Consider the following 23518-nt stretch of genomic DNA (forward strand, 5'->3'; position numbering starts at 1 on the left):
AACACCGGCACAGAAGTGACTGCCATTGTAACAGAACCCAAATTGTGCAGTAGCCCAAAGTAAGGGCAGAAATGCTATGATGATGCGTTCTCCCCAAAATATGTTTTCATGAACAGTGTGTATAGGTTTCTTTTTTTTTAAATGTTAATGCCCCTAGTCAAAAGTAGCAGCATGGGGTAAGCAGTGCTTGAAGAGTTAAAGGCATCATAGCAGCCATTAGGAAGACAAGTTGATGCAATTCTAGGATGGCAGAGCAGAAGCCCTCCCTCTTTCCCCACTCGCCGTGCTGGTTCACTGTGTAGGGAGGGCAGTAATCATGCAATTCTGAGCAGCAAGCTGACGTTGGGCGAGTTGCCTGTCAGATATCTTGGAAGAAGGAGAGAAAGCTGCCGAGAAATCTGCTTTTTAACGTTTCCCGTCTGGATCTTAGACTTCAAGTGTCAGAGCACCCGAATCAGCTCACTAGAGCCCTGGTGTGGTGTATAAACCTTTTCCCAAAAAGAAAATCTGCAGAGTATCAGAATGATTGCAGTGTCACATCCCAGGCTACAGTACAAAGCAATTTTATAAATTATACTTGCTTCTTAAAGGGCAGTTCTTTTTTTGTTGTTGTTTTGTTACACTAATGTGACTATTGTTTATCTCTGGAATGATGGGGACCTGTTTTGCTTATCTTGGAGTCTTTTTCTTTACAATTTTTTATATTCAGCAAGGAATTTCTTCTCAAGGTAAGACTTGTGTGAGAAATACGACTGTGCATGCTGAAAGTAAGGCTAAATAGACAACAAATGAGACAAAATATGCTCAGAGGTTGGTTGCTGTCAATCACTACATAGATTTTGAAGAAAGCATTGGTTAAGGGTAAGAAGTTCCTGAATGAGAAAAATAAACAGTAGTGTTAGATCAAGTTCAAAATTAAAAGAAAATAAATCAGTGCACATGCATGCATAATAGTCACTTATTAATCCACAACACAGCTTTTATTATTATCATCATGACTTCACATTCAGGTGTTTTATACAAGTGCAGGTGAGGGAGAAACAGTCTTGGTAAACGCAGCTATACATTTTTGAGTGCAGACATTCATAAATCAATGCATATTCTGCATACTGCTTCTTGGATTGCTTTGGTTGTCTTATTTTATAGCATGTTTTCCCCGTTGTCTACATGATTTAGTATTTTGTTAAAGGAATTTGCTTCTTTGAAGACCCGATTAAAGGCGAGACTTGAATTACAAGCAGCAGCAGCGCTGCAGAACCCAGTTGTCTAGGACTTTAAGGTCTGCAGTGATCATTTCAGCACGATGGACAAATCTCACCAGACCAGACCTGCTGAGTGCTGCATTCAAAGACTGCAATTAGCAAACCCTTTTAGCTTGAGTAAGAAAGCACTGCGTTCAAGCAGTCTTGTTGGTATGAAAAAAAAAATGAATAGGAAGAATATCTGATCGGTGTGTTATATTATTACTGAAATTATTGGGCAAGAAAAGTAAAGGAAAACTTTCCCCTCAAATTTACAGAATTACAATCTTTGAGTTTTCTGTCAATACATTATAAAACTGTGATTAGCTTGACAAGCTTCACTAAAGACAGCTAGTCCTAGACACACAGCAGAAATGCCTACTCAATTTCATTAGCTTATGCCATCTATATTTTTACAGTCAACTTGTAACAACATAGAGAACAGTTTGAAAATCTAACTGGGTTTGGTGTTTTTACTCTTGAAGATATCCTTGAATGTGGTTAAGGCACCTTTGCAATGGAATATAGGTTATGACTGGTCAGTTTACTTATATATATATATATATATATATATTATATATATATATATATATATATATATATATATATCTACAGTACGCTTGTAATGCTATTTTGAAATCAGTCACAATACCGTTGGGAATGTGCAAACCTTGATTGCAGAAGAGAGTTAACCTGCCCAGTTGCTTGGCTGTCTACAAAATATTGAGGCAGTCCCTCAGAGGGATACAAATTCATATTTGATGACGTAACCCAAGACATAACAATATCATAACTTGCAATGTAAGACATTATAGCATTTAGAACTACAGCTTTTCTTTAAGTATATAAGCTTAACAGGCTTCCTGGAACACTCTGCTCAAGCATGGCTTTACTATCAGAATAAGCATCATCTATAGGCAATCAACTCTTGTCATAATCCAGTACTCTATTAGATATAGGAAATATCAGTTTTATTAGTCAATGTGATATTTCAAAATGTGAAAAGCATCATTAATCAGGGGAAGAGCATAAATCTGCGAGGCCAATTTTTAAAAGGCTTTGCCCTAAGTCTGTCATGGATCTAAAAGATAGTAGATGGAAAAAAAAATACCCAGGGAATATTCCATATAGGTCATCATCCAGTTCCAATATATGAAAATAAAGAGAAAAAAAATCAAAATCAATACAACCTTTATTAGGATCTTAAGGTGGAATAATACTGGAGAAGTGAGGAAGACAATTATAAACAATTAAAAAACAGTATAGGATCTAATGGGATTGATGAGTGAGGTAAATAAAAAAAGAGGGCTCTAAAAATGAGAGAAAAAGGAGCAAGAGAATACCAATGAGCTATACGTTTGTTTTCCAGCAAAATTCACCGAGCTACCCAGAAACATCACAGCTACGGAAGGGCAAAATGTGGAAATGTCATGTGCTTTCCAGAGTGGTTCAACCTCGGTGTACCTGGAGATTCAGTGGTGGTTCCTGAGGGCAGCTGAGGACCAAGAAAGTGCAGCTGAGATCACTGGCACTCAGGTACTATGGGATGCCATCCAATCTGTTCCAAAACCTTTGCTGTTCTTCCAATGTCCACTGCAAACCCTTCAGGGAAATGAAAGGTTTAAAAACAGGTTCTTTCATGGGGCAGTTGGACTGTGGTCTAGATTAATCTCTGCCCATTGTACTGGTCTCAATTATTTGACCCATCTTCACTATTGAAACCAAAGGAAGGAAAGGAGAGCCAGTCAAATTAATCCACATGCCAGGGACCATTAGCTTAAAATCAGGTGAAAAGCAGCACCTGACTGGCCCACCTTTGGTACTGATAAGAGAGAGCTGTGCATGCAATATAACCATATGATCTCATTAACAAAAATTGATCTATAAAATTCTATCAAAGCTGATCAGTTCATGAATCACATCCAAGAAGAACATTTCATATTAGCTTGTTTTTCAGTACATGTTTTCTGTTTAAAATTAGATTTGTATTAGAAATTCACATAATTAAAACTTGCCATTCTTTGCACTGAAATTCTAATTAAAAATATACAGCACACAATAACATTTACACAGTATTGGAGGAAAAAAAATTATGCATGAAATTATACATATTTAGCATAGGCATAGAAACATATATTTTAAGATAAGAAAGTGTTAGAAAGAGCTGGGTCTACTTGAAAAATGTGATGATTTATTTTTAAACAAAGAAAATATACTATGCTTTTTATTTATGTTTTTGTTGATATTGAGAAATGTTACATTATTTTAGTTGCATTAACATGTATTCCACTTTTTTTTTTAAACAAATTGGTGCAGTGTTTTGATAGTTGGCAGTGAAAAGTTTTTCACAGTCCGTGAGGTTTTTTCGTTGCCTGTAGATGGCACACTGAGCACACTTTTCCAACATGTCTCTGCGTGAAAATGCAAACTGGAAAATCTAATTCTTTTTAAGATGATGATGTTCAGGGACTGTATTATTCAGGGTTTTATTCCCATGCTGTGCCTGTGGCAAAAGCCCTGCTAAGGTTGACACAAACTAGGCAACCCAATGCTGGATGAAGCCTTTAGTGAATACCATCATTGTTTCAACAGGTGGAACTATTGCCAGAAAGAGACGTAGAGAATGATGGGACTAAAATAAGTGTAAGTAAAATACACATATATACAAATATTAAAGCAGATATCTTAGCTATTTTCTTTTAAAGTATAAACTTGTCTGTTCTTAATTTCCTCTTTTTTTTTTCTCTCTCTCTCTCTACTTTTTAAAATATTTTCACTCATTTTTGAATTAAGGCATTCATTTTTTGCTATAACTCAGGGGCGTATTTGGAATCCGGCGGTAGGGGGGGGCCAGAGCCAGAAAGAGGGGGCACATTTTTGCCTCCCTCCGCCCCCCCCGCCGCCGCCACCACCACTCTCCACCCCCCCCCCCCACCGTCAACCCTCCCCCGCTGCTTACCTTTGCTGGCGGGGGGCCCCAACCCCCGCCAGCCGAGGTCCGACCCGCAGTCTTCATATTTCATCTTCCTCTGACTCCTCCGTGGCCATGCTGTAAGTAACGCTGCTGATTCGTTGCCCCCGCCAGCAAAAGTAAGCAGCGGGGGAGGGTTGATGGTGGGGAGGGGGGCCAGGGCGAAATCTGCGGGGGCCCAGGCCCCTGTGGCCCCATGCAGATACGCCCCTGCTATAACTACTTTCCAAGTATTCTAAACCTACTTCACCGAGTTCTTTTTTTTTTGACAGTTTTGGTTGGGTACAGGGGCAGTATATAGTCCTGCTTATAATTGAACGAGAAAAACGCCCAAGTTCCGACCTAAATCGGGAGATGGACATTTATCTCACAAAAACGAATAAAGCGGTATAATCGAAAGCCGATTTTTGGACGTTTTCAACTGCACTCCGTCGCGGATGCGGACAAAGTTGATGGGGCGTGTCAGAGGTGTGGCGAAGGCGGAACTGGGGCGTGGTTATCTGCCGAACAAAGATGGGCGCATTTCACCGATAATGGGAAAAAAGTATGCGTTTTTAGCTAGAATTTAGGACACTTTTCCTGGACCCTGTTTTTTCACGAATAAGGCCCCAAAAAGTGCCCTAAATGACCAGATGACCACTGGAGGGAATCGGGGATGACCTCCCCTGACTCCCCCAGTGGTCACTAACCCCCTCCCACCACAAAAAAATGATGTTTCACAAATGTTTATTTTCACCCTCAAATGTCATACCCAGCTCCCTGGCAGCAGTATGCAGGTCACTGGAGGAGTTGTTAGGGGGTGCAGTGGACTTCAGGCAAGTGGACCCAGGCCCATCCCCCCTACCTGTTACAATTGTGCTGCTTAATGCTTATTAGTCATCCAACCCCCCCAAACCCACTGTACCCACATGTAGGTGCCCCCCTTCACCCCTTAGGGCTATAGTAATGGTGTAGACTTGTGGGCAGTGGGTTTTGAGGGGGATTTGGGGGGCTCAACACACAAGGGAAGGGTGCTATGCACCTGGGAGCTCTTTTACCTGTTTTTTTGGTTTTGTAAAAGTGCCCCCTAGGGTACCCGGTTGATGTCCTGGCATGTGAGGGGGACCAGTGCACTACGAATCCTGGCCCCTCCCACGAATAAATGTCTTGGATTTATTCGTTTTTGAGCTGGGCACTTTCATTTTCCATTATCGCTGAAAAACAAAAACGCCCAGCTCACACATTGTTGAATAACACATGGGCGTCTATTTTTTCCCAAAATACGGTTCGGTCCGCCCCTTCTCGGAGATAAACGCCCATGGAGATAGACGTTTTCGTTCAATTATGCCCCTCAGTGTTACCTAAATGTAGGCCGGACAAAGAGGCTTGCTTAATGCCAGTTCTGTGATGGCATTAAGGTATGCCAAACCCATTACAGAACAGTAGTGTTAAGCCGCTTTGGTATGCTGGAATTTTGGTGTGGCAGCTTACCTTAGGTCAATGGAAGGCATAAGGTGGTAGAACGTAATGTCACGTTTGATACTATTTTTTAAGGTGTGTGCATTGCTAGGTGAAATGCCCATGACATAACCATGCTTTGCCCACAGATACAGGCCATTTGCTGTTATGTGCCACCCCCCTATTTCTATAAAAGTTGCCAAAAATAGCACGTGCAAATTTGGGTGTGCAATTTAATTGAATAATGAGCTAATTAGCACCAAGCAATTATTGGCACTAATTAGATTTAATTGGAGTTTGTGTGGAGGAGTAGCCTAATGGTTAGTGCACTGGGCTTTGAACCTGGTGACCTGGGTTCAATTCACACTGCAGCTCCTTGTGAACATAGGCAAGTCACTTAACCCTCCATTGCCCCAGGTACAAAAACTTAGATTGCGAGCTCTCTGGGGACAGAGAAAGTACCTGCATAGAACGTGTACAGTGCTTCATACATCCAGTAGCACTATAGAAATGAATATTATTGGTAGTAGGGGTCCTTTTACAAAGGGTCATTGAAAAATGGCCTGCAGTAGTGTAGACACGTGTTTTGGGTGCACGCAGAATCATTTTTCAGCGCATCTATTTAAAAAAAAAGCCTTTTGTTACATTTTTGCCGAAAATGTACGTGCGGCAAAATGAAAATTGCCACACGTCCATTTTGGGTCTGATACCTTACTGCAAGCCATTGACTTAGTGGTAAAGACTCATGTGGTAAGCAGGCGGTAATGACCTACACGCGTCAAATGCCACTCGGTGTGCGTCCAATACGTGCATCCAAACAAAGTTTTTCGGATGTGCGTATCGGACACGCTCCCAAAATGAAATTACTGTAAGAGCTACCTGGTAGCCAGGTGGTAACTCCATTTTGGCGCATGTTGGGCACGCTTAGATGCTTACACGGCTTAGTAAAATGGCCCTCCAGTGAGTTGTAGTAGTAAGCGCAGAATCTGTGCCTAAATCTGATGCGTGAGTGAAATAGGGGAAGCAGAAGTGGGAGGGTATGGGGAGAATGGGGGCATTCCTAGCACTTATGTTTGTTGTTATACAATAAAGGTGGATGCGCGCTTAATTTAGGCATGTACATTTATACCACGTTTTAGTTGGTGCAAGTGGCTGTGCTTAAAGTTAGGCACGATTCCTGGGCATAAGCGCTGTTCTATAAACTGTGCCTAACTTTAAGCGCGGCTTATAGAATAGCACTTTTTTCTGTGCCATATATAGAATTCACCCCCATATGATGAACACACTAATTTTATAGATTAGTGCCTAGCACATATGTGTGTAAATGCCAATTTGTGACATCATTCATGCGCAGAAGTGCACCTTTCTATAAATTAATGTGCACAGTTGCCCAGTGGCGTAGCAAGGGGGGGCGGTCCGCCCCGGGTGTCAGCTCGGAGGGGGTGCTCCCTGCCAGCTCCACCCCTCGGCGCATCGACACCCCCCCCCCCACGACCAGCTCCCGCACCCTACCTTTAAAATAGAATATTGGAATGTGCCTGCCCTGCACGTAAAAGAAATGTGGACCGTCGGGCCTTCCCTCGCTCTATCTGTCCCGCCCTCCGCTGATGCAACTTCCTATTTCCGCAAGGGCGGGACAGACAGAGCGAGAGAAGGCCCGACGGTCCACATTTCTTTTACGTGCAGGGCTGGTGCGAGGGGCTGCGCCTCGCCTCGGATTCCGACATTCTTTTTAAAGGTAGGGTGCGGGAGCTGGTCGGGGGGTGTCGATGCGCTGAGGGGGGGGATGTCATTGTGCTGCACCCGGGGGGTGGTGCAACGGTGAACCGCCCTGCCCCGGGTGGCAGCCCCCCCCCCCCCCGCTACGCCACTGCAGTTGCCCCTGGGATCTATAAATGGAGACTAAAGTTGTGCGCGCAAATCAATGCACATAGCCGATCTGTGGGCGCAGTGTAATTGGTTAACAAGCCAATCAGCACCAATAATTGTCTGCTAAAAACCAAGTATTGGTGTTAATTAACCTTAATTAAGATTTACGTGCAAATCATATTCTATAACGATCCGCATGTAAATACTAACATGTATAAATTTTGATGGACATGGCTCGGGGGTGTTTCATGGTATTCTGGGAGCATTCCAACATTTTACATGCATAAATACAGAATTTGGATGAACCTCTCCTAGTTGGTGCGGGCATGTAATTATTAGCCCCTAAAGTTAGACACAGTTATGCCCTAAGGGCCTGATTCTACATATGGCACCTAAAATTAGCGCACATTAGGCAATTACACTTGGTATTTCAAATACGCTTAGGCGTAGTTCATGTGACTAAATCTATATACGTCCAATGAAAACTGGTGCAAATCCCTGCGCGCAGATTTCCGCACACTAGCCCATATTTTATAACAGCATGCATAGATTTTGGAATGCCCACAAAATGCCCATTTCCACACTCCCTAAGGATGCCCCCTTTTGCCTGCGCATGTTAGAATTTAGGCAGGATATGCTTAGCAATGTATGTGCGTAAATTCTAATTCTTGCCAATTAGTACTAGTTATTGCTTGTTAAGAGCTGTTAATGTTTAACAGCTTGTTAAAACAATTAATCTACGTGTATAGTTATAGAATACATCTAGATTTACGCACTATATAGAATCTGGGGGAAGGACACACACCCTTTATAGAATAGCACTCAGCACTTAAAATTTTTGGCACAGATTTTTAGGCACCACTTAACCCCTTGGTGCCTATATTTAGGCATCCTTTATGGAATCTCTGTTATGTTTGTATCACTGTAATGCTTTCTGGGGTATTTGATAAAGAACCGCACAAGAGCATACTGAAATACTTATATGGATACAATAGGACCGGGTATGAAAGAGGAGATTTGTAAACATTTAGGTGCATTTATCCTCTGGGGAGTTAAATATAAATTTGAATGAAGCATGAGGATAATGATGAGTTTGGTTCTGATCTACAATCTTATTATTATTGTGTCTTCTGTTCACCCTACTGATAATGTGCTAGCAGTAGTGGGGATTCATTCATTGCATGGTATTTTCCAACACAGATAGATGAGGATTTGGTGAAAGTTTTGACCTACCTGTGACTTTCTCCTCTGATATCATTGATTTTCCACATACCTGCTTTTTAACCACAAACACTGTGGGACAGTGCAATGGTATTAAGCACCCTAGACAAGATTTCAGCCTTGCAATCTCCCTCAACTGACTTTAAACACTGATGTTTTCTTGAGTTTTTGTGGTTGTCAGAATCTGTTGTTTTGTTTTGACTTAGAAGCTGTTTGCCATGCCCCAGGATATGCTACCTTAGGCATGTGCCTAGTTGTATGGTTAACCTGAGACTGCCAAATGGATCCAGATTCGCAGGGCAGGGCATGCTGGGACTTGTAGACTTGCTTTTCTTAGGGGATACATTGGTGAAAGCAGAACTACAAGTCCCTGCATGCAATGGATACACCCAGGACTGGATCAACCCTATTCTGTGAATCTGGCCTACTTAGATTCTTAACTGTAAAGGAGGCCCCTGTTTTGTGAGTTGCTTTTACAGAGGCAAATTGTTGACAAATTGAAAACACAAGCATTGTTCTTAAAAGGAGGAAGATCAGAATGTCATAAACTTCAATGTTTAAAATATAAGTGTGCTGTCATTTAAAACTGTTGATCGATTTGCATTGCCTGAGTTAAATTTATTATGGCTTATTGTACCCACAATGCAAGATTCAATAATGCAGCGTCATACTGAGGGCAGGGGGGTGGGGGTGGGGGAGGTGGTCCGCCCCGGGTGCATGCTGCAGGGGGGTGTAGGGAGCAGCCGGGCAGCTGTCATCTCCGCCGGTTCCCTGCTCCCTCTGATGTTACTTCCTGTTCTGGGGCAGAGGGAACAGTGAACCGGCACAGCCAACAGCCGCACGGCTCCTCCTAGCACCCCAGGAGGTAAGAGTAATGCACCCGGGGAGGGGGGTGTTTTGAGGTGATGCGCCGGGGACAATGATGCTGCACCCGGGGGTGGGGTGTGCAGTGGCGATCCGCCCTGAGTGGCAGCCGACCAAGGAACACCACTGCAATCATGGTGGTATATCAAATCCATTATCCCCTTTATCTTGCTCCTTTGTGATTGCCTATCAATTAGAAGAGCAGAACTTGTTCAACATAATATGAAACTAGGACCCTCTCCACTGATGACTTTATAATTGCCCCCTCCAACTGCTAGAATGCACAGCCCAAGCTGAGCCAAGTGCCCACATTATTCTGGTCAAAATTGGACAGGCCCCATCTGTTCACCCATGAATTGCAGTGTCTGAGCACTGTTAAATACAACAAATTATATACAAATTAAACACAAAGATGAAAACAATTTATTTTAAATTTCAAGTATCAAGAAAGCTACTTCTATCAACATAACCAGAGTACTCAGCGTACTCCTCATAGTCACTATTTCAAAACAATGTATAACATGTATAGAATGTTTGTACGTTTGGGAAGCTTGCTAGGTGCCCTTGGCCTGGATTGGCCGCTGTCGTGGACAAGATGCTGGACTCGATGGACCCTTGGTCTTTTCCCAGTGTGGCATTACTTATGTACTTATAGTATAGGGCTCATGTGTCATCCCAGCACCGGCAGGTTCATGTTAGCACCATTTATCATTGTGATGTTGCCGGTATGATTTTATGCACTGAATGATGAGATATCAAGGCTCTGTGTTATTCATATGCAATCTGAATGTGCTGTTGATTTGGGGATAATGAAACAAAAAAAAAACCTAGCAACAGATTTTAGAGCATACAGTAAATATGCTAAAAATGGTAATCAACATTTCAAATACAATTTTTGAGGGCATAGTCTATCTAGGACAAAAACAACATACTGTTCTGGATCAATGATACCTTTACAATCAGATCTAAACAGTCTTTGCTCCTGATATCCAGTGGTGGCAAATTTCCAGTGCAATGCAACATCATCAGACTATATGTATGAACCATTAATTAACTTTTGCATCTGCAATGCCCATTATTTTGTTTCTGAACATGTTAGTTGCTTCCTTGTTATCTTATACTTAGTTTTAAAAAGCAGAGGCAAGCAGTTCTGATTCTATTTACAGTGTGGCTGGTAGTAGATAGCTACAGAATCAATTATTTGCCCCAGTTCATGCTTCTCCAGCATTATAGTACTGATATAGTGAAATAAAGAACATTTTGCACTGATGGGAAACATCAAAGCAAAGACCTGACTATATTGAGGGTGTGTCCTGTCTGATCATGCATATCTACTGGAGCATTTGTGTTTGCGAAAGTGCATGAGAGGACTGTATTCAGGTATTAATGTATATTGCACAAGAGAAGTAGTGGCAGAGTTCCTATCCCTTACCGATAGAAAGGAATTACTCATGAAATGGTGAAAGAGAGGCCACAGTGCCAGCAGAATTCTAAATGTCCACCTGCAAAAAAGGAAGTGGCTGTGAGCAGAAGGATTAGGTGCATGGCAATAAAGAAAACAATAGCAGCTGGTGGATCTGGAACTCTCCATGAGATGGGGAAAGTGAAGGGTCCTCTTACAAAGGCATGCTAGTGTTTTAGCATGCACTAAAAATAAGCACGTGCTAAACGTTAGAGACAATCCATATACTGTAGTTCTATGGGTGACTCTAGTGTTAGCGCGCACTAATTAGTATATACTAAAAACGCTAGTGTTCCTTTGTAAAAGGACCCCTGGATGCAGCCAGGCGGGTTAAATCAGTTGAATTGCACTTTAGTGTTGATCCCTTTCAACTTGATTTGAGGTCTCTGTAGAGAGATTTGAAACATTTGGGATGCTGCTGAAATAACACATTTATTCCTGGAAAAAGGCACAACAAAATATACTGTAGATTCAGTTCATGTTCTCATTACACCAGGAAGAAAAACAAGCTCTGATTCTTGAGATGTGGATGGATATATGCAAGGATTATGAATGTTTTATTGTAACTTGTTTAGTAATTGATAGAAAAGTCAGAAATATATTTGATTGGTTGATTGATTGATGAGGTAGTGGTGACTTTTAGGTTTGTTAGGATGTATTGTAAGCCACATTGAGCCTGCAAAGAGGTGGGATAATGTGGGATACAAATGCAACAAATAATAATAATAATAATAATAATAATAATAATAATAATAATAATAATAATAATAATAACTGGGTAATATTTTAAGGAAGGAGTAGCCTATTCCAAAAGGATGAGCTTGACCTTAACTAGGGTGGAACCAGGCTGCTGGCATCAACCTTTGAAAATGTAAGAACGCTTTTTAAACTAGCTACTGGTCTTTTGGGAGTAAGTAGTTTAGAATGATGTTTCTTTGAAGGATATTATCAAACCTTTGAAGGTTATTATCAAACTTTGAAAGATACTATCAAAACCAAAGCATCCTAATACTGCTTCACGGAACAGCTGGTTCAGGAACTGACAAGAGAGAGTTATTTTAGATAGAGGGTTGTAGCTTAATGGACTACCATTAAGATGTATTATTTTACCACTTTCTTGTGCAATTGTAGCACAGGCCCCTTTTTATGCAATAAGATCTACTTAATAATAAGTAGGGAAAGTAATACAGCCCAGACTGTTGAGGACACAGCTGCTAGTATATGGGACTGTATTTTACTCCTGTAAAAGTGAATTAATATTCATTCGTTGAAGGTATTGTAAGCCACGTTGAGCCTGCAAATAGGTGGGAAAATGTGGGATACAAATGCAGCAAATAAATAAATAAATGAATAAACAAGGATAAGACTGCATTTCTTTTCTTAGGCCAGACAAACGATATATGGAATGATAACATGTTGAAGTTGAGTGGGAAGCATTTCTCTTTTGAGGAAAATAGAAAGATTTTAGGAGTTTTTTTATCTGGTGCTCTTACTTTGGATTCACAGGTGAATTCACTTATTAGGAAGTTTTTGCTTGCTACACAAATATTTCAACTGGTTGTTCACAGTTTACTTCTGTCAGTTCTAGATTATTGCAATTGTATATATGCAAGTTGTCAAAAGAACCTTGTAAAACCATCCAAAATACAACTGCACATTTGATATTTTGTGCCTGAAAAAAAGGGTTTCTCCTCTGTCGTCAGCCCTTCACTGGTTACCAGTGAAGGCTCACGTCCAATTTAAGAGTTGCACAATGGCCTATAAGATTCTGCATGGGTTCTCTCTAGCCTACTTGTCAAATTGGGCACAGATTACCAGTAAAAATAGAGGTCTTTGAGATAGTTTACATCTTTATTACCCCAATTCATATAAGTTGAAATACAATCCTATTTTTTTCTGTTAGTCTACTATTGGGCTCATTTTTGAAAGAGAAAAACATCCCAAAAAGTGGCATTAATTGGCATTTGGATGTTTTCGCACAAAAACATCCAAATCTGTATTTTCAAAACACATTTTTATACATTTTTCTATGAAATCTGTCAGAAGTGCCTTTAAATCACAGGGGGTCATGTTGGGGGTGGGATGTGAGCAAGGTCTGGATATTTCTAACACTTGGACCTTTTCAGCCATAATGGAACAAAACAAACACGTCCAGAGCTAAAAGTTGAATGTTTTGGTCTAGACTTGTTTTTATAATGACTAAGCCACAAAACAGTGCCCTAAATGACCAGATGACCACTGGAGGAATAAAGGAATAACCCCCCATTACTACCCTGGTGGTCACTGACCCCCCTCCCACACCCAGAGATGTGAATGAAACATACCAGCCTCTATGACAGCTTCAGATGTTATGGCCAGTCCCATTAAAGTATTAAGCAAGTCCTTGGAGTATCCTAGTGGTTTGTGCAGTGCACTGTGGAGAAGGGGATCTGGGCCCATAATCCATTCTAACTATTACACTTGTGGTGGTAAGTGTGAGCCCCCCCAAGCCCCCCTCCCAAATCTATTGTACCCACATATAGGTGAGACCTGCAGCTATAAGAGCTATTGTAATGGTGTATAGTTGGGTAGCGTATATTTTTGGTGTGTTTTGGAGGGCTGACTATAAAATATAAGGGGTAAAGGTGAGATGTGTACTTGGGACCTTTTATGTGAAGTCCATGGCAGTGCCCCCTAGGGTGCCCCACTGTTCCCTGGTATGTCTTTTAGGCCAGTCTACTAAAAATGTTGGCTACTCCTACATCCAAGTAGCCTGATTTTGTGTTTTTCACTTAGCCTTTTTTTCCCGAAAATGGTCCAACATGATAAACGCATTAAGCACAACATTGTCTGGGAAATGACCATTTTTGAAAAAAAAAAAAAAAAGATATTTTGCAGTTTCAAAAATGGTCATGTTCACTACTTGATTCTTGGACAGGTTTTTTTCAAACCGTCTGAAGTCGGATTTAGACATCATGTCGAAAATGCCCCTCCACACCAAGTACCAGCTATCTGGAATTCAATCCCACTTGATATGAGACAAACTCTCAATTATCTTGAATTTAGGAGATCACTGAAAACTTTCTTGTTTAAGACATTTTTATCTTAAAGCTGAGCTTGACTAATCTTTGTTGATTATTGTCATACTATACTGTTTTTTTTTAAGCTTACCGCTATGTTAGTTCACAGGGTTTGCCTGTTCAATCTTTTTATAATCCGCATTGAACTCTAAGGGCTATTGCAGAATATAAGCAATAATATAATGTAATTAGCTCATGTTGATAACTTATCCCCTTGGAATTTAATGGAACACAGCATTTGGTCCAAGAGGTAACAGTATTGGGGACATTTGGCAATAATGATCAAAACATGATCACATTTGATTTAATAACTGGAGGGAGGACACCAAGGTAAATTTACTGTACTAGCTTGTAACTTTTGAAAGGAAACCTATAGCAAAATAAGGAAAACGGTACAGGTGTGGGCATTGTTTAAAAATACCATTCTGGAAACCCAGACCACACGCATACTAAATATAAAAATCAATAAAGAAAACCAAATAAAAAACAATTGAGAAAGAGAGAGTGAAGAAGCTATTACAGTGAAAAGAAAACCTTGCAACCCCCACCCTCAAAACCCAGAAAATGGATCTAAATGAAGAAAACAGGAATAATTAAGGGCCCCTTTTACCAGTCTGCAGTAAAAGAGGGCCTGCGGTAGTGTTGGCATGTGTTTTTGACATGCGCCGAGGCCCCCTTTTACCGAAGTAGGTAAAAGGCTGTTTTTTTAATCAAAGGAAATGGCCATACGCTAATCACAGGGACTGACATGTGGCCATTTCTGGGGGAAGCCCTTACTGCCACCTATGTAGGTGACTGTAAGGGCTGAAAACGGTGATATGAAAATGCAGTAGTCCCAATTTGACATGTGGTAAAATGGCGATAGCTCTACTGCTGCTTTGTAAAAGGGCCCCTAAATGCACTGGCAAATTAGGTACATTGCATTAATAAGGAAGACAAAAAAAAAAGAATTTGAAAAGAAGGTTGTCATAGATGCAAAAATTCATAATAACTTTTTATGTATACTTAAAGCATGAAACCTGTGAGAGAGCTACCCATGATAGAAATGGTATTTAATGGTGGTGATTTGTAGTTACTGAAACTAATCGCAGTGATCCTAATTGATACTTTGAAGAGTAGAAAATTGCCTGGACCAGATGGTATATATCTCAGAATACTGTTTCTCCATCTAGCCTGGGGGTCCTTCTCTCTGTCCCAACTTCCTGTTGCCATGTGAGAAGGATGTGGCAGAAGGAAAGCTTCAGGCCAGCTGGAGGGAGCTGGATGTAATCGCTACCAGCACTGCCGACCAATGCTGCAAATCTGTAGGCCCGTGGGGAGGGAGCAGTGGGTGATATGAAGGCATGCCGGACCAATGAGGGGTAAGGGGGTGCAAGAAGCTGAACATGGATGGAAAGGAGAGGGAGAAATGCACACGGATGGGATGGAAGAAAAGGGAAGTGGGGAATGCACATGGGTGAAAGGGAAGGGGGAGGAGAAAATTCTGAACATAGATAGAACGGAAGTGTGTATGTGGTGGGGTAATGCCCATAGATGGAAGGGAAGGGAGGAGGGGAAATGCACATGGATGGAAGAAGGGGGAAATGCTGCAAAAAGGATAGAAGTGGGGGATACATATGGATGGAAGGGAAGGGGAAGGATAAAATGCTGCACATAGATGTAAGGGAAGAAATGGGGGAAATGCACATGGACAGAAGGGGAGAGAATGAGGGGAGATGATGCACATTGATGGAAGAGAACAGAAGAGATGGAAAACTAGATTTGAGAAGGAGGCAGAAAATGGAAGAGAGCTGAATGTGAAAGTTCAGAGCTAAAGATGGATGTAGGGTAAGAAATGAAGGAAAGAAGAGAAAAAAAATAGCAAATGTGCAGGTGGTCCTGAAATCAGAGTAAAGCTCACAGACAAAGGGAAACAGAACCAGAGACTGGAAACAAGATGATTAGAAAAATAAAATCTCCAGACAAAGAAGGTATGAAAAATGATTTTATTTGTTTAGTGATTGAATTATGTCAGTTTTGAGAAATTGCATCTACCAGTGTTATTTTGCACTGTACAGGAGGACATGCATTTCTTCCTATCTTCTTCTGATGCTGCATGACATGCAGAGTCCAGTATCTCTGCTTTCAGTTTTCCTCTGCATGATTTTCTGCGGTTCCCTATTTTGTATCTGGTGACAATCATGTTCTCCATCAGCCACTTGAGGTGAAGGAATCTGCTGGCATGTGGTGTCTGTGTAGGAATCTGTAACAGTCCATCTTGTTCCAGTTTCCCAGTAGCAGTTATATTAGTGCTGTAATGTTTTCAGTAGCATAATTAAATGGCAATACCAGACTACCAGGGAGAGGGAGATTTGGGGCAGCAAAATAGTGGAAACTATTATAAAGAATAAAATTACAGAACACATAGACAAACATGGTTTAATGGGACAGAGTTAGCATGGGTTCAGCCAAGGGAAGTCTTGCCTCACCAATTTGCTTCATTTCTTTGAAGGCATGAATAAACGTGGATAAGGTGAGCCGGTTGATGTAGTGTATCTAGATTTTCAGAAAGTGTTTGATAAAGTTCCTCATGAGAGACTCATGAGAAAATTAAAGAGTCATGGGATAGGAGGCAAGGTTCTGGTGTGGATTAGGAATTGGTTACTGGACAGAAAACAGAGGGTAAGGTTAAATGGTAATTTCTCTCAATGAAGGAGGTGGGTGAATAATGGAGTGCCGCAGGGATTGGTACTGGGACCACCGGTGCTATTGAACATATTTATAAATGATATGGAAATCGGAACAATGAGTGAGGTGATTACATTTGCAGATGACACAAAATATTCAAGGTTGTTAAAACATTGTGGACTGAAATATTGCAGGAAGACCTTAGGAAACTGGAAGACTGGGCATCCAAATGACAGATGAAATTAATGTGAACAAATGCAAGGTGATGCACATTAGAAAGACTAATCAAATCATAGTTACCGGATGCTAGGATCCACCTTTGGGGTTAGGACTCAAGAAAAAGATCTAGGTGTCATTGTAGATAATATGCTGAAATCTTCTGCTCAGTGTATGGCGGCGGCCAAAAAAGCAAACAGGATGCTAGGAATTATTAGGAAAGGGATGGTGAATAAGACCAAAAATACTATAATGCCTCTGTATTGCTCCATAGTGCAACTGCATTTTGAGTATTGCATTCAGTTCTGGTCGCCATATCTCAAAAAAAGATATAGCGAATTAGAAAGGGTTCAAAGAAGATTGACCAAATGATAAAGGGGATGGAACGCATCTTGTATAAGGAAAGACTAAAGATGTTAGGACTCTTCAGCTTGGAAAAAAGACGGATAGGGGAGATATGATTGAGGTCTGTAAAATCCTGAGTGCTGTGATTTGGGTTTCTGCCAGGTACTTGTGGCATGGCTTGGCCACTGTTGGAAACAGATACTGGGCTGGATGGACCATTGGTCTGACCCAGTATTGCTACTCTTATGTTTGAAATAACTACTTCTGAACGTTACAGATGTGGGTAGGGATGGAGGAGATTACTTGCAGGGATGGGTGGGTATTGTTAAAATTACAGTGGTGTGCCTTGACAATTTTTGCACCTTGTAAGTGTGCCGTGAGATGAAAAAAGGTTGAAAATCACTGATCTAGATCCTATAAGTATACATATTAGGACAGGGAATCAAAAATATGATGCTGTTCCCCCTTCTGGGTTACACAAGGCTCTCAGTTATCCCCATACTTTTTAATGTAATGATGAGTATGTGTATGTTTAGCAGGTTCTAAAGTTATCACATATGCAGGTGGCATAATGATAATATTGGAGGTTCCGAGAGATTGCAAAAATAAAAGTGTGAGACTGCATAAAGCACATTGAAAAATGGGTAATCAAATATAACTCAAGTTGAATAAAGATAAAATCAAATTCCTTTGGGTTGAACCCTCTCCTTCTAATACCAAATTAAGGGCTCCTTTTACAAAGGGGCACTACTGATTAGCATGTGCTGAATGCGAAGAAGCTCAAGGCAATTGAATGAGCTTCTTCGTATTAATTGAACTGCTAATCAGTAGCGCCACTTTGTAAAAGGAGCCCTAAATTTTGGAACCTTGGAATTTAATATGGAATCTTCCTTAAAAATTCTAGGAATTACTCTAAATTCAGATCTAGTCTAACAGTTAGATACTTTGGAGAAGTAAGAACAATTTTAAAAACATTTTCTTTATCAAATTCAAAAATATTTGACAAATTTAAAATTCTTGTACAAGCTTTAATTTTGAACACATCTAGATTATTATAATGTTCTATATGAGAGTTGCATGGCTAAAGAAAGAAAAATATTACAGACATTATAAAATACAACAGTTCGTATGATCTGCAGAGCAAACAAATATAGGAGTGCCTCCGCTTCTGACCAGGTTATACTGGTTGCCTATAGAGGCCAGAACCATATTCAAACTACGTACATTGTTTCAGCTCATATTGTGATTTTGATCAAGCAAATTTGGGAAACTGTTAGAATTTGTTCCTTAAGCAGTTCTACTTGTCAACGTAGATCCTCTTTTCTATGCTACCCTTTAATGAAGGAATTAAGGATAAGGGACTGTTGTCTTCTTCTATGCCTATCTTGCTGTCTATTGATGGAATTCTCTTCCATTAGACATTAGGTGCAAAGTTAATTATATGAATTTTCGGAAGAAATTAAAAACTTATGGCCCTGTTTACTAAGGTGCGCTAGCGTTTTTAGTGCATGCTAAATGCTAGAGATACCCATATATTCTTATGGATGTCTCTAGCATTAGCATGTGCTAAAAACACTAGTGAGCCTATAGTGCGACTTAGTAAACAGGGCCCTTGTTTTTTTTTAGAACTTTTATAGAATTTTAGTAGTTTTATTGATTTTGATTGTATTTCCTAGTATTGTTCTAAGCCTTTTTGTAAACTGCATAGAACCAGTGATACTGGGGTACTGTGATCTATTCAAACTATTTTGTACTACTACTACTACTACTACTACTATGTAGTGTATTATTGTCTAGAAACTTGAACTATATGCATCTTGTAGTATCTTATCATGCTGAGCGTCATATGCTGAGCTTGCTTCAGAATAGTCCTGCACTTGTGAAAATTGAGCAGTTTTGCCCACAATATGGATGAGAGACAAGTAGGCCTCCCACCTGATTCTTGCTGGCTCTTGGTTGAGTTTGCTTGATCTCCAAGGAGAAGAAATTAGGTCTTCAACTGCTTTGATAATGCGTGCTTCAAATAGGTAATAATATGTTTCCCTTCAGAATTGTCAAGAAGGCTTATTATCTGAGTATTATTACATCAGCACCGGTTTTGCAGGTGTTCCAGATCTTCTTGCAGATGCATGATGTTAGTGTTAAACTGAATTACACCTTCCTCAACTTTATTGTAAATATATTTTCCTCAAATATTCCAATACACTATTGCAACACCTGCACCTACCTGGTGAGAGTTTCTAAGTTCCTATTTTATACTATTAGAGGTATCTAATTGCTGCTACAGCATTACTTTAATTGTCTGCAAATCCTTCAGAACAGTATTCGAAGTAAACTACTGCTCCTTGCTTACTGAGGCCCTTCTCTAGAGTTGAGGATGTCAGTTTTTTTCCTGCTTAGAGTTGATTGTCACAACAGTTGCTAAACTCCCCTTAAAATTTTTGGATGTGGTGATTGTAAACTCCAATAATATAATAGTGCATTCACTTTAAAACAATTTGGCATTTACATTTGTTAATTCACAAGCAGCTAGATGCAGAGTTAAAGGCTCAAGAAGCCACCTTGAATGCCTTCCGGGCCATGCCCACCCATAAATCTTAATATATCCATGATTTGGAAATGGGAACAGTGAGCAAAATGACCAGTTTTGCAAATGACACAAAATAATTCAAAATTATTAATCACAAGCTGATTGTCAAAAATTGGAGGAGGAACTTGTGAGGCTGAGCATCCAAATGACATATGAAATTTAACATGGTGAGGCACAAAGTAATGAATAAAGAAAAGAATAACAGAAATCATAACTACATAATCAGAGCCAGATTAAAGCATAAGCAAGCTAGGCACGTTCTTCAGGCGCAAATGTTTAGGGGGGGGGCTCTCTCAGATGTACTCAGAATTCAGGAGCCCAGGGCTGCCATTTTTCCAACTTCTACGGAATTTTAAAATTAGAGTCTGAAAGTCAGAAGGATAGCTAAAGGGACTGGATATTTTTCAGAGTTTAACCATCTGTAGCTCTCAAATCTTCCCCCCACCTTTTCTAGTGCAGAGACTGTGATAGGATCCAGCCAATGGGAAGACTGTTCTAGTCAGAGGAAGGAGGAGCTGAGGTGGAAGTGCTTGGGAGGAGAGGTGAGAAGAAGTGAGACTATATAGGGTTTGGAAACAGCTAGGGAATCAGGTGAGTATTTTGGAGGTGAGGAGGGTTGTTGAGAAATGGTAGGAATGTAAGAGTGGATGGATGGGGAAAAAAGTGAGGGGTCTACTGCAGGCTGAGGAAACTGGCAGAAAATGCAGTAATTTTATATGACGATGGGAACAGCTAGTTACAGATTGGAGGGGAGGTCACTGACTGAGCACATGTAGCAGAAGCAGCTAGGCATTAGGGGAGACAGAGAAAAAGATAGGATGTCTAGAAAGTGACAGTGCATGCATCTGCGCATGCGTGTGTGAAGAGCAAGAGAGTGCATATATATGAAGAGTGAGAGTGAGTCTGTAGTGTCACTGATGGAGACAGTATCACATAAATAGTGCTTCCCTTTGAAAATCTAACCTGCACTGGTGAAGTCCACTACAAATGTACCTGTGCATATGCTAAATGAAGGGAAATGTTCTGACCAGGGGATTTACCCAGATAACTCAGGTTACCTTGGCAAATTCCTTTGAAACTGGCCTAATACTGCCTCCACACTCTCTCTATATCCTTTAACAAGTGTAACATGATGAGAAATTTCAGCATCAGTTTATGCTGTTTTGAAGTCTCTGTGTTGTGCACCGTTCTTTCAGTCCATTAAGTTAGTGCTTCCATTGGTGGAAGCCAATAGGAAGAGGTTGCCTGCAGTCAATTCCAGCACTGATTTCTAGGCCTCCATCCTTGATCAGATAGACAGCTGTAGTCAGTTTCTGTTGTGGCCTTTCTGTGAACTTGCTGTTCTTGCACCTGCCAGGAAATCAAGTGTTCAAACTATAAGCTTCCAGAGAGGGTAGAAGCCTCTAGAAACTGATGGAAGGGTAGGAGGGTTATAGTAATTTGGGGAAAGGTCTGGTGACCTCCCTGTTATATGTTATAAGCTCCCTGTTTGCCCCCCAAAATTGTCTTGGGTTTCAACTCTCACCTTTGACTCTTGTCCAGCTTGATGCAGAAATCCTGAATGTAGAATCAGCCTGCTATACTCCACGAGTTGGCACTAAAAGGCACTTGCTGAAGGAGCAAGGATTCAAGGACCAAGGGACAAGTAACAGACCCAAAACTCGGTTGCTGGCTTTTTTTTACTGGGAAGGTATGAAAACCTTTCCACCCCTATGTAGTCCAGGGAAGAAGGCGAAGAGGGTTCATCAGGGTACCTGTTTTGTCATTCAGGCATCCTGCCATTTCATCCCTAGCAGGCAGGAGGAGGAAAGAAGTATTTACCATCTGTAATATCATCACTGCAGAGCCAAGTGTCTATCACCTAGCCACCCTGGAGCCTGTGTTTATCAACTAATTAAATCTTGATCACAGAAGAACTCTATTTAGAAAATAGATGGTATAAAACAAAAATAAAAGTTTAGGATAGGCCGAAAAGGGCTATAATGGCAACTTCAGTAACTGGAACCAAGGAGAGAGCTGGGCACACTTTTACAATCTGGGTTCCGCAAATGACAAGACATATTCGGATAAGCTGGAGTGGGCTTTGACGGCAACTGCAGCAGGTGGAACATAAGGACAGAGTCGGGCAGACTTCTATGGTCTATGTCCCAGAAACACCAATGAAAGGCTCGTGAAAAAGTGTATAATCACATTCATTGTTGATTTAATCATGAATTAATAACACGTGTGATTGTTGGGCAGATTGAATGGACTGTTCAGGTTTTTATCTGCTGTCACTATGTTATTATATTACTTTGTGCAAAACCAAGCCAAAACCTGCTAAACCGGTGTGTGGTTTGAGTAACAAAGAGAATAAGGAGAAGCTGCTTGTAATGTCTGTGCTTGATTGGAGAAGAGGAGAAAGCTATTGTAAGTTGGCCATCTGTATTGATGTGGTTGAAGCTGTACCTTAATAAATTGAAGGGCAGTAAAGGTTCCAGTTTTCAGCAAAAGAACTGGTATGGTCTCCATTATTGTGTGAAGTCAGATGCAGAGCTTGCTGTGCCTCCTAGGTAAACCCTAGTCCTGGCCTGGTCCTAACAAAATAAATAACAATGTGCACCCTGTTGTCCATCTATACCAAGCATAGTCTATGCATCTGCCTAGACCACCATAACCACGAAATTACATAAGTATCAAAGAAAGCTGAATATTTTCTTTTGCTTCTTCATTTATAACTTTTTTATTTCACATATGAAACATTGTACATTTATATTTTGGACATATTGGGCCCGATTTTCAACTAGTAGTGGGTAGCATATTTGCTGTCCGCTGGCGGCATTAAACTCAAATATTCAATGCCGGGTCATTTTCATCAACCAACATTGAATATCTGGGTCTATTTTGGCTGATAAAAAGTTAGCCAACTATACCAATATTCTACGCCAACCAGTTAACCTTTTAGTGGTCGAAGATAAGCCTGTTATTTAAGTGGCCTTTTTTGACCCCTCAACATGGCCGGTTTGGTGCTGAATATTCGCGCCTAATCAGCTATTTCACATTATATACCACCACTAACTGGGATATTCAGTGGGAGATAACCGAATATTTCCTCTGAATATCCACAGTTAGGCACTTAAATGATATTTAACCGGCCAGGAGCTGTTCCTGGCTGGTTAAATAGTTTTGAATATCAGGGGGATTGCCTGTAAATCTCAGTCTTGGAGAAAGTTTACCCTTGACAATAGAAGCAAAACGGGAGGGGGGGTGTATGAAAATGACTTGCCCAACTTCCATGGTTGTCAGCCTACTGCTCCAGAACTGCCAAGTTACCCAACTAAGGAGGGAGACTTTTTGGCCTGTTGTGTTTTTTAACTTGCATGCTGGGCTTGATGGACCTTTGGTCAACTCCTAACCATGACTCTCTTACTCAGTACCCTCACTTATTGCCCTATCCTTTATCCTCACCTCTTTATTCCCCTACCCTTAATTGTTCTGTCTGTCTCATGTCTTATCTAGATTGTAAGCTCTTTGAGCAGGGACTGTCTTTTTGTGTGTGTGTGTATGGTGTGCAGCGCTGCGTATGACTTGTAGCGC

At 40.8% G+C, this 23518-nt stretch overlaps 1 protein-coding gene across 1 annotated transcript in view; it reads left to right on the forward strand.

Annotated features, from left to right (window-relative positions):
- The first annotated feature begins 385 nt into the window (after positions 1 to 385).
- VSTM2A (V-set and transmembrane domain containing 2A) overlaps positions 386 to 23518 on the forward strand; it is a 107919-nt gene continuing 84786 nt past the window's right edge. Inside the window, exons 1-3 of the mRNA XM_030190013.1 lie at positions 386 to 728; positions 2611 to 2777; positions 3834 to 3884. Coding sequence (XP_030045873.1) covers positions 650 to 728; positions 2611 to 2777; positions 3834 to 3884 — 297 coding nt within the window. The 5' untranslated portion in view covers positions 386 to 649. The remainder of the gene's footprint in view (positions 729 to 2610; positions 2778 to 3833; positions 3885 to 23518) is intronic.

The sequence above is a fragment of the Microcaecilia unicolor genome, chromosome 1, assembly GCF_901765095.1.
Source record: "Microcaecilia unicolor chromosome 1, aMicUni1.1, whole genome shotgun sequence".
Lineage (NCBI taxonomy): Eukaryota > Metazoa > Chordata > Amphibia > Gymnophiona > Siphonopidae > Microcaecilia > Microcaecilia unicolor.